Source organism: Clytia hemisphaerica, unplaced genomic scaffold, assembly GCF_902728285.1.
Source record: "Clytia hemisphaerica strain Z4C2 unplaced genomic scaffold, Clytia hemisphaerica genome assembly, whole genome shotgun sequence".
NCBI lineage: Eukaryota > Metazoa > Cnidaria > Hydrozoa > Leptothecata > Clytiidae > Clytia > Clytia hemisphaerica.
In genome coordinates this window covers 172,620-184,208 of record NW_027103260.1, presented here as the reverse complement: position 1 = coordinate 184,208, position 11,589 = coordinate 172,620, and the positions used below count along the sequence as shown (strand labels likewise).

The 11,589-nt window shown below is 35.6% G+C and overlaps 1 protein-coding gene across 1 annotated transcript; it reads right to left on the bottom strand.

Annotated features, from left to right (window-relative positions):
* Positions 1 to 1,704: 1,704 nt before the first annotated feature.
* On the bottom strand, positions 1,705 to 11,583 carry LOC136799073 (uncharacterized). The gene is made up of 12 exons (XM_067055756.1): positions 11,303 to 11,583; positions 10,728 to 11,035; positions 10,275 to 10,416; positions 9,634 to 9,863; positions 8,367 to 8,538; positions 7,674 to 7,847; positions 6,850 to 7,293; positions 5,370 to 5,629; positions 4,807 to 4,951; positions 3,394 to 3,747; positions 2,416 to 2,805; positions 1,705 to 2,159 (listed from the first exon to the last, which is right to left on the bottom strand). The coding sequence occupies exons 2-12, from the start codon at positions 10,896 to 10,898 to the stop codon at positions 1,705 to 1,707; spliced, it is 2,937 nt and encodes a 978-aa protein (XP_066911857.1). The 5' UTR covers positions 10,899 to 11,035; positions 11,303 to 11,583.
* Positions 11,584 to 11,589: the final 6 nt, after the last annotated feature.

Genomic DNA, 11,589 nt, shown 5'->3' with positions numbered 1-11,589 from the left:
CATTATTGTCTTTTGGAAAGATCAATAAAAACCTCATTTTGTTAAGCCGTTGCTTTCTTTTCAGATAATCGAAGATTGGAATCTTTCGTAATGTGTAACTGAAAAGTTTTACTTCTTCAACAAGTTTTGGTAAACAGTTTTCGCTGACATCTTGTATACACGTTTCAGTATCAGGGTCAATCAAACCGACCAAAGTGTTCGCCAAATAAGCCTCTCCATTCGTTATCTGACCATACAAATCATTCTGGATTTTCATTTCAGTCAATAGATAAGACGAAGTTTGAAATTCCAGTTTAATGTCTTTGAATTCTAAAATTGCGTAAGGCTGTGCCAGAAAATTTAGACTTGTAATTTGACCATTTACTCCATAAAATACATATTGTGTAAAAACGTACTCTTTGTTGTCGTCCATTAACCTCTCAGTATCTGAAAAAGCAATTTTATTGGTCTTTTCAATGAACAAAGAATCGTGAACCTTGCCACTAGAAAAAGAGCTAAATGGTACCTAAATAGTCACACCGGAATATTTTCAAATCACCCAAGCGAACGTTTACTAAATATCATTAGATGTGATTCCTTGCGTGAATGGGGGATTGAGTAATTGCGGAAAGTTGACAAACTTATAGCAGGAAAGATTAAGACCGACCTTTTCGAAATTGGGAATTTTAGTTTACTTAGTTGAGCGACAAAGTCTAAACTTCGGGGTCTTTCATTGAAAAAAGATCTCCAAAATCTGTTATTTAAGCATGTGATTTTTATCTTTGAAAGGCTTCGGCTATGAAATGGCTGTTTTACATGCATGTAATTTTTCAAAGAGTGAAAAGACTATTTTAAATAAATAGGGCTTTAAGCGCGTGCGTAAGATAAAACAATGAGTAAATTTTTCACGTTCATGAAGTGCTATTTTAGACCCCAAATTTTAAAAGCCATGTAAAAATGCAATTGCATCTTTACATGCACGTAATTGCCTTTTACTTTTACATGGTAAAACCATTGAGTTTAAAACCCGAAGGGCTAGAGTAGAATCTTTAACCTTTCTCAGGGAAGAAAAAGTGAAACTACTTATTTCCCATCCAGAATGCGCCTAGAACGCGCCGCAATCGTGACGGCAGATCGTATCAAGTGGTTCCTTTGTTTTTGAGGACTGCATTTTTTGAAATCGAGCGATAGACTTTACTTTCAATCTGGCATTTGTGTAAAAACCACGCGCGGGCGTTCTGGATGGGAAATTAAGTGGCTTCATTTTCCATACAGGAGTCTCGAGTGTAGCCCTTTTGAGCTTGGAAGTAAAGGGGTAAAAACCAAACCCGAAAATGGGTTACACGCAATAAATTTAAGGATTGTTCCTCTTGAGATTTGAAGAAAAAAAATCATCTTTTTTAACCCCAGAATAATTCATTAAAGAAATCGGCTGTGACTCTAGAAGCGCAACCATACAAATATATGGAATTATGCATTGAGAATTATTATCACCTGAAATGATGGGTGCGTGCTCTTGTCCGTTTGGTAAAAGCGTGATTCCGTTGATTTGATAATCGAGCCCTTGAGGTGGAACCTGAAGTTTTCGGTAGCTTAAATCTTCAGTAAAAACAATCAAGTTATCGATGGTCCCTGAATACAAAAAGAAACTGTTCCATCAGACATAATCAATTGGACGCGCGCGGGATATTTCTGATATGACTGAAAAGTAGTTTCAAGAGGGGATTATGAAATTATGGAGGAATTTAATATGATAAATAAATTCTTAGAAATGAAGTAAGTAAGGAATGCCATACTCTGGTAAGCAGCAGAAGATGGAAAGTAAACCAACTCTTTAATGACGTCCGAAGAACCATAACCGAAAATATAAATAGCGTTTGACCATGGAAGTATTGTCGACACCTTGAAGTCTTCATGGGCAGATGAGGTGTGTGTGGTCTTAGAAGAAAAGGCTTGGTATTGCATGTTCACATCTGGGTCATGCGAGAATGAGAATGTCTCTTGATCATTAAATACGAACTCGTTTACCCAGTGGTGTTTTTCTTTGACTGCAAAATGGATTTTTCCTTCAATTGTGTCCCAAGAGAGCTGGAATCCAAAGCCGTAGAAATGTTTGGTGTCGCTCAATGTTGATGAAAATTCAACTCCGTTACTGAGGAAGGGTATCAAGTTCCGTTGAACTGTTATCGATCGAAAATAAGAGCGTTTAGAAAAGTTATGAATATGAAATTCTAAAGACTCTTTTCGTAATACTATAACAAATTTATGATATCAAAGTCTACTTTTTATCAAAAACTTCTTTAATGAATGCCTTACTAATTTTCTCTTTTTCGTTGGAAAGATAATTACTACACCCTACGGAGAAACAAATTTCAAAAAAAAATCTTGTTTAAAAGATAAGAGCTTCTTTCGTACACATGTAGAAACAATCTTTACCTGGCTTATATGCAATGACAGTATAATTTACTTCCTTGCCCGGCAGTTGCTCCACTATGCAAAACTGAGTTCTGTTGTAGTTTAAAGGTTTGAAGAATTGCTGACCCCAAAGATCATACAAATGGGTCCAAGAAGAAGTCTCCACAGACCACACGTAAATTGTATTTGAAGATGTACAAAAGACGTTACCAGTTTCATCACAATTCATGACTGAACATTTTTTCGTGGCCATTTTATCTAAATATTGCCAATCGGAAGTCAAGGTTCTTTGTAAAATGTAATCATCGCTCGTCAACGTGTAAAATATCATACCATGTTGGTCTGCACAAAGTTTGTCTTGTTGTACATCAAAAATTGCAGTAGAAGGGTACTGGTTATGGTTACTAAGGTCTAAGGTAGAATTAATGGAAAGAGAAAGATTAAGAGACTGAGAAAATAAGAAAATCACGCACAACTTCTCTCCCGTATTAGTTAATTAATGTCAAATCAAACAAAAATACCTACCAGGGAATAAACTCTCTGAAATTACGACAACCGCTTTCAAGTCAGAGTGTATACGAGCTTTTATCTTCTGTTTTATTGTATGTTTTATGCTTAAAAGCCTTAACCCTATTCGTACTAGGGAGGGGTTTGACCACATTTGATGGACTTTTGCATAATATCTAACTTAACCCTTGTTACCGTCAATAAGGAAAATTTTAGTAAATTTTCTTTTCAGATTATTTTTCGCGAGCATAAACTTTTCCGAATTGCCCTTTCAAGAATTTTAAAGACATTTGCTTTCGTGAAAATGGCTAAAATATGCGAAAATCGCAAAACTTTCTGCTCGCAAAAGTTTGTACGCCTAAAGTAGATCTTTCGAACGGTTTAAAGACTTTTAATAGGTGTTAAAAAAGAAATTGTTTAAAAAGTAAAGCAAAAGTACTTTTGATACAAACTCTCTGAGAAGCAACAAAAATACAATATTATAATAATTACCTGTTTCCAGAGTGACATAAATAGACAGATCGGCGCTCATCGTAAACACTCTATCCATACCACATACAAAACCATTCAAGAGATGATTACCATCTAGGAACGAGATACTGAAGCGTTGGTTATGACAGAAAACAGTGTTGTCCAATTTAGAAAACGATTTGCTTCTACCAAGCAGTTTAGCATCACTCGAGCCAATAAGCGGGCCATCTCCATTATGTCCCAATTGGTTATTTCCAGTAATATAAACGACGGTGATTCTACCGTTTGTTTCTTGTTCCAATTCCATGAAGTGATTTTGTGCCAATCCACTTGGCATGGAAGTGATTAGATTCTCACGAAGCACCTCTTTGTCCACTGTTAAATAAATTAAAGCAAAAAAATGGTCTATGAGGATTTCTAATACTACAAATCCTTAAGAAGAAGATAGAGGACTTTCGCAATAAACATTTTCTCAGTTTCATACGTTGCGTGAAGAAAACGAGAAGTTTAAGAATCAAAACATTTATGAGCACAGTGTACCTGCATAAAAAGGCGCAAATAATGTGTATTTCAACAACCAACATGCATGATTTGACAGTAAAAGTTACAAAATCGTGAAAATATTGCCACCCAATAGTACCACCCGCGAAAGTAAGTCCCCGCGAAATGTTGGAATTTCGCGGATAGGCCCAACCGCGAAATTTAATCCCCGCTAAAGTTAAAGTATTATGTGCTAATAGACTGCATTGTTCAGCTAATGTGAAAGCTGGAAGATTGCTAGAATCGCCTCCTCGGTCATGTCGTAATGAAATGAAATATTTTACCTGTCAACCTTCAGGCTACTTAGCATATAAAAATGGGGTTATGTTCAGTTATTTTTTCAAAACACTAAGATAAAGAAATATAATTTTAAAGAACAGGTCTTTACCAAAATCTCCGAAGAAAATTTTTTGACCCATACAGTGCATGACGAGAAGCCTCAAAATTTACTTATGGGTCGCACTAACCTAAAAAGTTCCGGGTTACTTCCAGAAAAGAATACCAACCCCACCAACTATGCTTTAGTAGGTTTACCCCCTGCTTCAAGTAATTAAGGAAAGAACTAGGCTACGTCATATCTTCCTTCGTTTCGAGCGTAAAACTCCTACTCTTCGGGATATGAGCACTGCTCTTGTTTGGAATATTGAAATTCTCTGGATAAATCGCATGCGCACTGAGGTTTTAATGAAACAATAGAGAGTTTCGAAACCTTTCTTTTATTTGAAAATCTCTATTGATAAACATCTTTTGTGAAAGTTGTCTGTTATGTTTTAACCTATTAATAAGCAATTCCCGGTGGGGGTTACTAGTGGCCGCCTTTAGCTGTGTCTATAGACCAAAAGTAAGGCCTAAATTCCTGGAGCTGTATATTGTGTAGACTAAGAAAGGACTGACCTGGTCCATCTTCACAAGTGATAATATCGATTTTGAAGTCAAATCCACTACCATGATATTTTAAAGCTTTCACCTTCAACTCCTTTATCCTTCTGGGTTTGTCAAGGTAGAAATATTCTAAGCCAGGGTGGCTTTTATGGAAATGCTATGAAACAATAATCATGTATCATGATACACCCCCTTCTCACAGACCCGGTGGGATTTTTTCATCAAGTAGGGGTTAAAATATGGGACCAAAACTCAATGGGGATTGATTTAAATTCCATTGTTTTCGAAGTTACAAAACTCTGGGGACGGAAAAATAGCAAAATATTATACAGTGTTACAAATTGATTGTTTTCAGCGGGGACAAAAAATAGAGTATAATTTTCCGCTGGGGACGATATTTTGGCCAATTTTTCCAGTGGGCAGGGGTCCCAGTTGGTCTGTGAGAAGGGAGTGTCATGATGATTAGAATGAAGTTACAAGAGCTAACATATTTTCAGCCATTTTTTACCCTATAAAGAGATGTATTCGATAGATGAATAAAATGGAAGTAAAGGTAACGTTTAAAACACACTCACCCCTGTAGGAACCCAATTGTTCAAGTAAGCAAATAATTCAAATTCAGTAGGAAATGCACTGGCCCTGCCTTTGATTTTGATCTTGTTGACTAAATAGTTATTTTCAAGGTCAATATACAAATCGCCGCATCCTACAGGCAGATTGTAGAAATCATTTTTGGAGAATTTGACATCTGATGGATCACCATCACAGTTCGTGGTAAATGAAGAGTCTTGTAGGTTATTTACCACCTCCTTGGTAGGGTTGGAATGATCACATACTAAAATGGGAAAAAAATAATACAAAGTTAAAGTCTCAATTCATGAAATACACCATTGCAATGTCTTCCACGGGCACAACAGCTGATTGGTTGAAAGGGACTTATTGACTGATTTTATGTCACTTTCAACCTACAAGCTCTTGGGTCCGTGGAAGACATTGCAATATGGTGCATATCATGAATAAGTCATGCACGCATGGTGCGTCCAAAATTTGTTTCAGTAATAGGATCCTTGTAATCCCTAGGATTCGTGCTCCTATACTACGCGTGTTTGTTATAAGTAATGACACGAACATAGCATAAAAACACTAAAAGGTTCCAAGCCCTTCCGAAAAAAACACTCCTTTAAGGGCAGAAACTTTCACGGGCAGAAGCTGTCGCGTTTTTCGCGTTTTTGGCATTTTTTCGCAAAAAATGAAATTTTCCTAAACAAGTTTTAAAAGCCGAGGAGAGTCGATATTATCGATATCAGAATGGGAGGAAGAAGTGCAAATAGTTTATTTTTCATTTATTAGCATATCACTCTTTCGATTGAAGAAAAAAATGAGATTTGAAATAATTTTTTATTCACTTTCCCTAGCCACTCGCGAAAGTTATTGCTACTAAAATTGAAAATTCACAAAAAACCGCGAAAGTTTCTTGCGTAAATTTTCTTCAAAAAGTAAAAATCGCGAAACTTAAATCCGCGGTCTCGCGAAACTTTCTGCCCTTAAAGTAGATTATACTGCCAGGAGAGAGGAACCCTATAAAAAGAGAAGCGAAAGAATATAATACGATACAAAGGCAAAGGAAATCTATTAACAAAACAAACTAAATGAGCATTGTCAGCAATCAAAACAACGGACCCTCGAAACGACCGATATCTTTGATAGAAATTACGGTTATATCTAATATATCTTGATTTAGGTTGTTACTAAAATTAAAATCCCGTAAGAGAAGTATTCTGGAAAGTCTTCTTGGGCATATTTCAAGTTGTAATGAAATTTGAGAAAACAGAGCATCAGGAATTACAGTGTAGTTTCGATCGAGTTATTTCGACAGTTGCAATTACATTATTACATGTCTGTTGTACGAAAGGTCTGTGATTCAGGGTTAGGTTACGGAAGATGGTAAAACACTTCTTGGATAAGGAAAGAATTTGAGTGATTGAGGTTAGAGTTCTAGTTATTTCAGTTGAATGACCAAGATTTGAAAATGAAAACGAAAGAAAGAAACCTCACCGTCTCTGTACAATCTCACAAAATAGAAAAAGTCATCATAAGGCCTATCATTGAAAGCTACGGTAATGGAAGAGCCTGAGTACCAAAAGGGCCAATTCACAACATCTTGCATTTGTTCAACGAGGGGAAATCTTTTTATATTACCATCCTTAACATTGGCTTTTAGGCTTCCTTGAAAATAAGGCTCAATATTTCCATTTATTAGAGAACAAAGGTCTGACGATGGTGAGTTGATCCAAATTTTCACGTCAATGTTTCTTTCCAAAGTTGTTCCTTCCCAATCTGCACTTTTTAACGTAAAACCACGGAGGCGAGTGCCCTTGACAATTTGGACTTGGTCGATATACACGAGTGTCCAATCAGTGCTAGGTTGAGCACCAGGAACACAATTCTCAGTATGAGTTGATGTGGCGGCATACTGAAATTCATAACGTGTTTGTGGTACTGAAGAAAAAAAAGAACTCAGTATACTAACTGAAATTATTTGAAATACAGATAAAAAATCATAAAATCCCTTTGCACAGGCACACGGGAAGACATAGTGGCCTCTACTACAGGAGTTTTTCTACTTCGGCTCTCTAAGGACAAGATTGTATGCAGTAACTGATTTGTGTATTCTCTATAAATATTCGGAATAGCAAATGTAAAATGAATGATTGTGTTGAAGTCGTGCGCTAAATAAGAAAAAAATCCGGCGCAAAACATGATTCTTGTAAAGGTCTGTGATTCTTTTTATAAAATTGACTATGTCGTCAGATGATTAGCAAAAAGGGCTCATAGTTTACTAGTCATTAAGCATTTTCACACAGGAATATTTTATTTACCATTAAAATGGGCTTGAAGTGTGAAACCAGTTTTGCAACCAAGTGGGCCGATGGATAGCATACAATGGCTAAAGGGGAACGGCAGCGACCGTTGGACTTCGTTGCTGGTATCAAAATGATGATACTTTTGAGTATCGAGTAACTTATCGTCGTGCCAAGACCATCGGTGAGTAGCTGTTGTAAAGAAGAGAAGCTTACTTATAATTTTTAGCATGTTTCACCAAAAACACTTTTCATACAGAAAACAGACACGTATTTTCAAACTATTGTGATAAATATATAAAGCTGCTGGAATCTCCTCTAACCCCGCCTCGAACTGATTTATGCTCCTTATTTATAATATTAATCAGTTTTATAGATGTCCATGATTCAGACTATTTTAAAGATATTCACTTTTATGATATAGAAAGGCAAAGCAGAATAAACAAAAGAATTTCCCAAAATTTGTGCTCAACCAAGGTTTTTAAATAGCAATTTTAGCTTGAAATTTCGGCAAATTATACAAAATTTTGAGACAGAAATAAATCTTTATTAACTTCACAAAGACGGAAATTCGTCTGAGACGGAAGAAGTTTGAACACTGAAAGAACGAAAGTAAGTTGTTCTTTCATTTGCTTAAGAAAGCTGAGTATAGAAATGATAGGAGATACTGTAAGTTAAATTATAGATATTAGAAGAGTTTAAAGATTTTACCTTGAGCAGTGTTCCTGGTATAGAAAGCGGTCTTAAGTTTCACTTTTCTTGATTCCTCAAGAAGAAGTGGGGTAATGAACACTTGTCCTTTGAGAGTTGTTGGACTATTGAACACATATCGAAATGTGTTTCCATCTTGTTTCACAAAATGGTCAGTTAAAAGCAAGGATACCTATACAAAAGAATTATTTTATATTATTATTATCATCTTATCGTACGAATTATAAAGAAAGTTAGGACAAAGTTATTTGGTTTACATGAAAATTTATCAAGGGATGTTTCTACAGGGTTATCCATATTCAAAAGAAAGTTGACAATTAATTACATTTATTAGAAGAATGATAGTCAATTTTAAATATTGAGATACTCTTAGGTTCCAAATACAAGAGCAGCCACCTGCTAGGAAGTATGAAATATCTGTTCTTGAGGTCCCTTTCTGCTGGAAAAAACTATCTGTTCAGTATCCTCGGCTCTCCCGGGTTATATCATTCTGTTCTGGGAGAAAAATGGTACTCCTGGAAAAAGTATATATCTGTTCTCTAGAAATATTATGCTATTCTCTAAGAAAGTTAAAATGCTCCTAGAAAATAGGACCTTTTAAGAAAATTATAAAGCTCCCTGGAAAAAAGAATCTGGCTGAACAGATGATTGTCCGCTGGAAAATTGTATGTGTTTTTCCTTAAAATGTGCTCCTGGATTTTAGGTACAGATGTTTTTAAGGCGACCCCTGGATTTTACCTGGGTGTTTTGAGGAAAGTCTCTCCTAGTTTTATCCATAAAATTTACTCTTCTGGAAAAAAAGAACAGATATTTCAAAAAGATCTGCTGGTGGCTGCTCTTGCAAATAAACGGGGGGCCCCGTTTATTTGGAACCTAAGAGTAAAGCGTTATTAAATTGACCAAGTAGTTACAGGCTTTTGATGCACGATAGACTTTGCTCTACTTTTTTCCAAAATTTTAACCTAAGTAACCCGGTATGAAATCACTCTCTGATTTATCCAATCATAGTTAAACAGAAAACAAATCGATAGACGTTTTTTTATAAAAACAAACTATATAAGAACATAAGGCTTCGCTGGCCAAATTGTTAAAGAACATTTTAAGGCTGTTGACTTAAAAACACCTTATTTCTTAGGAAAATGGTCAAAAATATTCACAAAAGGGTCAAAATAAGAACATGTTCAGTGCATTTTCAGGCTTAAAACTTAAAAAGTTGAGAACATCCGAAGGCTTTAAAAAATTGTAAGGAGGGGATCGAAAAACTTACTTTTTCACCATACACGTCAGTATATGAAAGAACCAGTAAGAAATCCTTCTTTCTCTCAGATTCTATAGGTAGTTCAATATCAAAGTATTCGACCACTTCTTCAGTTGCAAAGTTGAATTCAACTTTATTAATCTCCTCGTCATTGTTCCATTGGAGGTATCCATCTTGTGGGTGGGATACGGTTTCAGTGTTGGTGACCTCTTGAGTACTGTAGTAGAGAGCCCAACTATCTATAAAATGAGCTCGAATTTTTTAAATAGCAAAACCTCTAGGCTGCACACATCCCCTCTGATAAGTTTTGATATATCAAAACTAATTTGGGGATGCATGCAGCCTACAAAACCTCTTAATACGTTGTATACTTCATCCCATAACACTGTACTGTAAACGTTTAACCCTTGTATTTTTGAGCAAACAAAATTTAACCCTTCGAACATTAGAACTCCTTGAGCATGGTGTGTTAAAATAAATGATAAAAATAAGTCATAATTTGTTTCCGTGAAATTTTTAAATTCAACAACTGTGGTTTAGATAGATCCCAAAAAAAATTCATCATCGTCGACTCTTCTCTAGTGTAAAAATACAATAAAAAAGATCCATTAATCATAACATAATTGAACAATACAAATGATTTTTGTTACCGTAATAGTGAGGACAGCCATAGAATTCCACTTGAATTTGGTGTGTATGTCCACCGTTATTTTCACGCCGTATCGATATAATTGTCGCATCAATCCACTCCTCTAACCAAAATGTCTCGAACATCTCTGTAGAATCGAAAATCTATTTCCAAAAATAAATTTAATGGTTAATATCAAGGGGTTGTGTTGTAAAGCCACTGTCGAACGTGCTAACCGCACTGGCTCAATTTCAGTATCTTTTAAATTACTAGTAGGCCCTACTGTGAAGTCTCCAGCCTGTCCCAGGACAGACAGACGTTCGAACTTAAGTTGAAAAAGATAATGATAAAATGATTCTAGTAAACTTTCTTGAGTTGCTAGGCCAGTTAAGAAAATAAACAAATTTGTAAATTTTTTTTAAACGGAATGAATTTTGCGGAAGCTTTGAATGAAAATAAATATAAAGGGGTATACCTTTTTCACGGTATCTTGTGAGGTTCCATAAAACTTTAAACCATCATCTGTCCTCGTCACACTATACATCAAGCTGAATTGGACAAGAGCTCTCTGAGATGCAGCTTGCACGTGAAAACCCGTGATACGTGTAACATCATTGAAATAAACAGTGAACCATTCATCTTGCATTGAACCACACCACCAGGGGTGACTAACACCAAGCCGGACATCAGCACAATTGGTTTTGCTACATGCTGCGTCCGGAGCTGCACCGCTACACACGGATGTAGCAGCTGAGCCACGACCAAGCAAAGGCTCTTTACACACTTTAAATAAATAAAAGATTAATTTTTTTATCATCTCTTTTATCACCAAAAATGGTATGAATAAAAAACATAGACTATTTAATATATCTATTTTCTATCAATATGCACAAGTTTAAAAATTGCCTTTTTCTTTAAAGAAAATTATACCAGGAAGGTAAACAGTCATGTTCAGCAGAAAAACACACTCCGTTAAAAATCGAGGCCTTGAGGTATAAAATTAGTCTGGGAAGAGGATGAATTACTACCAAGGCTTAAGTCCGTACAAACCTTTTAAACTTTCTTCATCCGAAGGCCGACCAAACAACTTCGTGAGTAACTGCAGTAAGACTAATATCTATAAAAAGAAAATCCAACGACTGAGGTAATAGGTATAAAGTTCCCGAGACAAGCAACAAAAGCATCAGAATTAACGAGTGAAAACTTTCTCTAGATACAAAACAAATGAAAACTAGTTCAAATGAGAAAATAAATTAATCTGAAATAAGAGTTTGTAGACTGAAGACAAAATATGTAAAATTCATCTTACCAAAATAAAATTCTTCATCTTTACACCG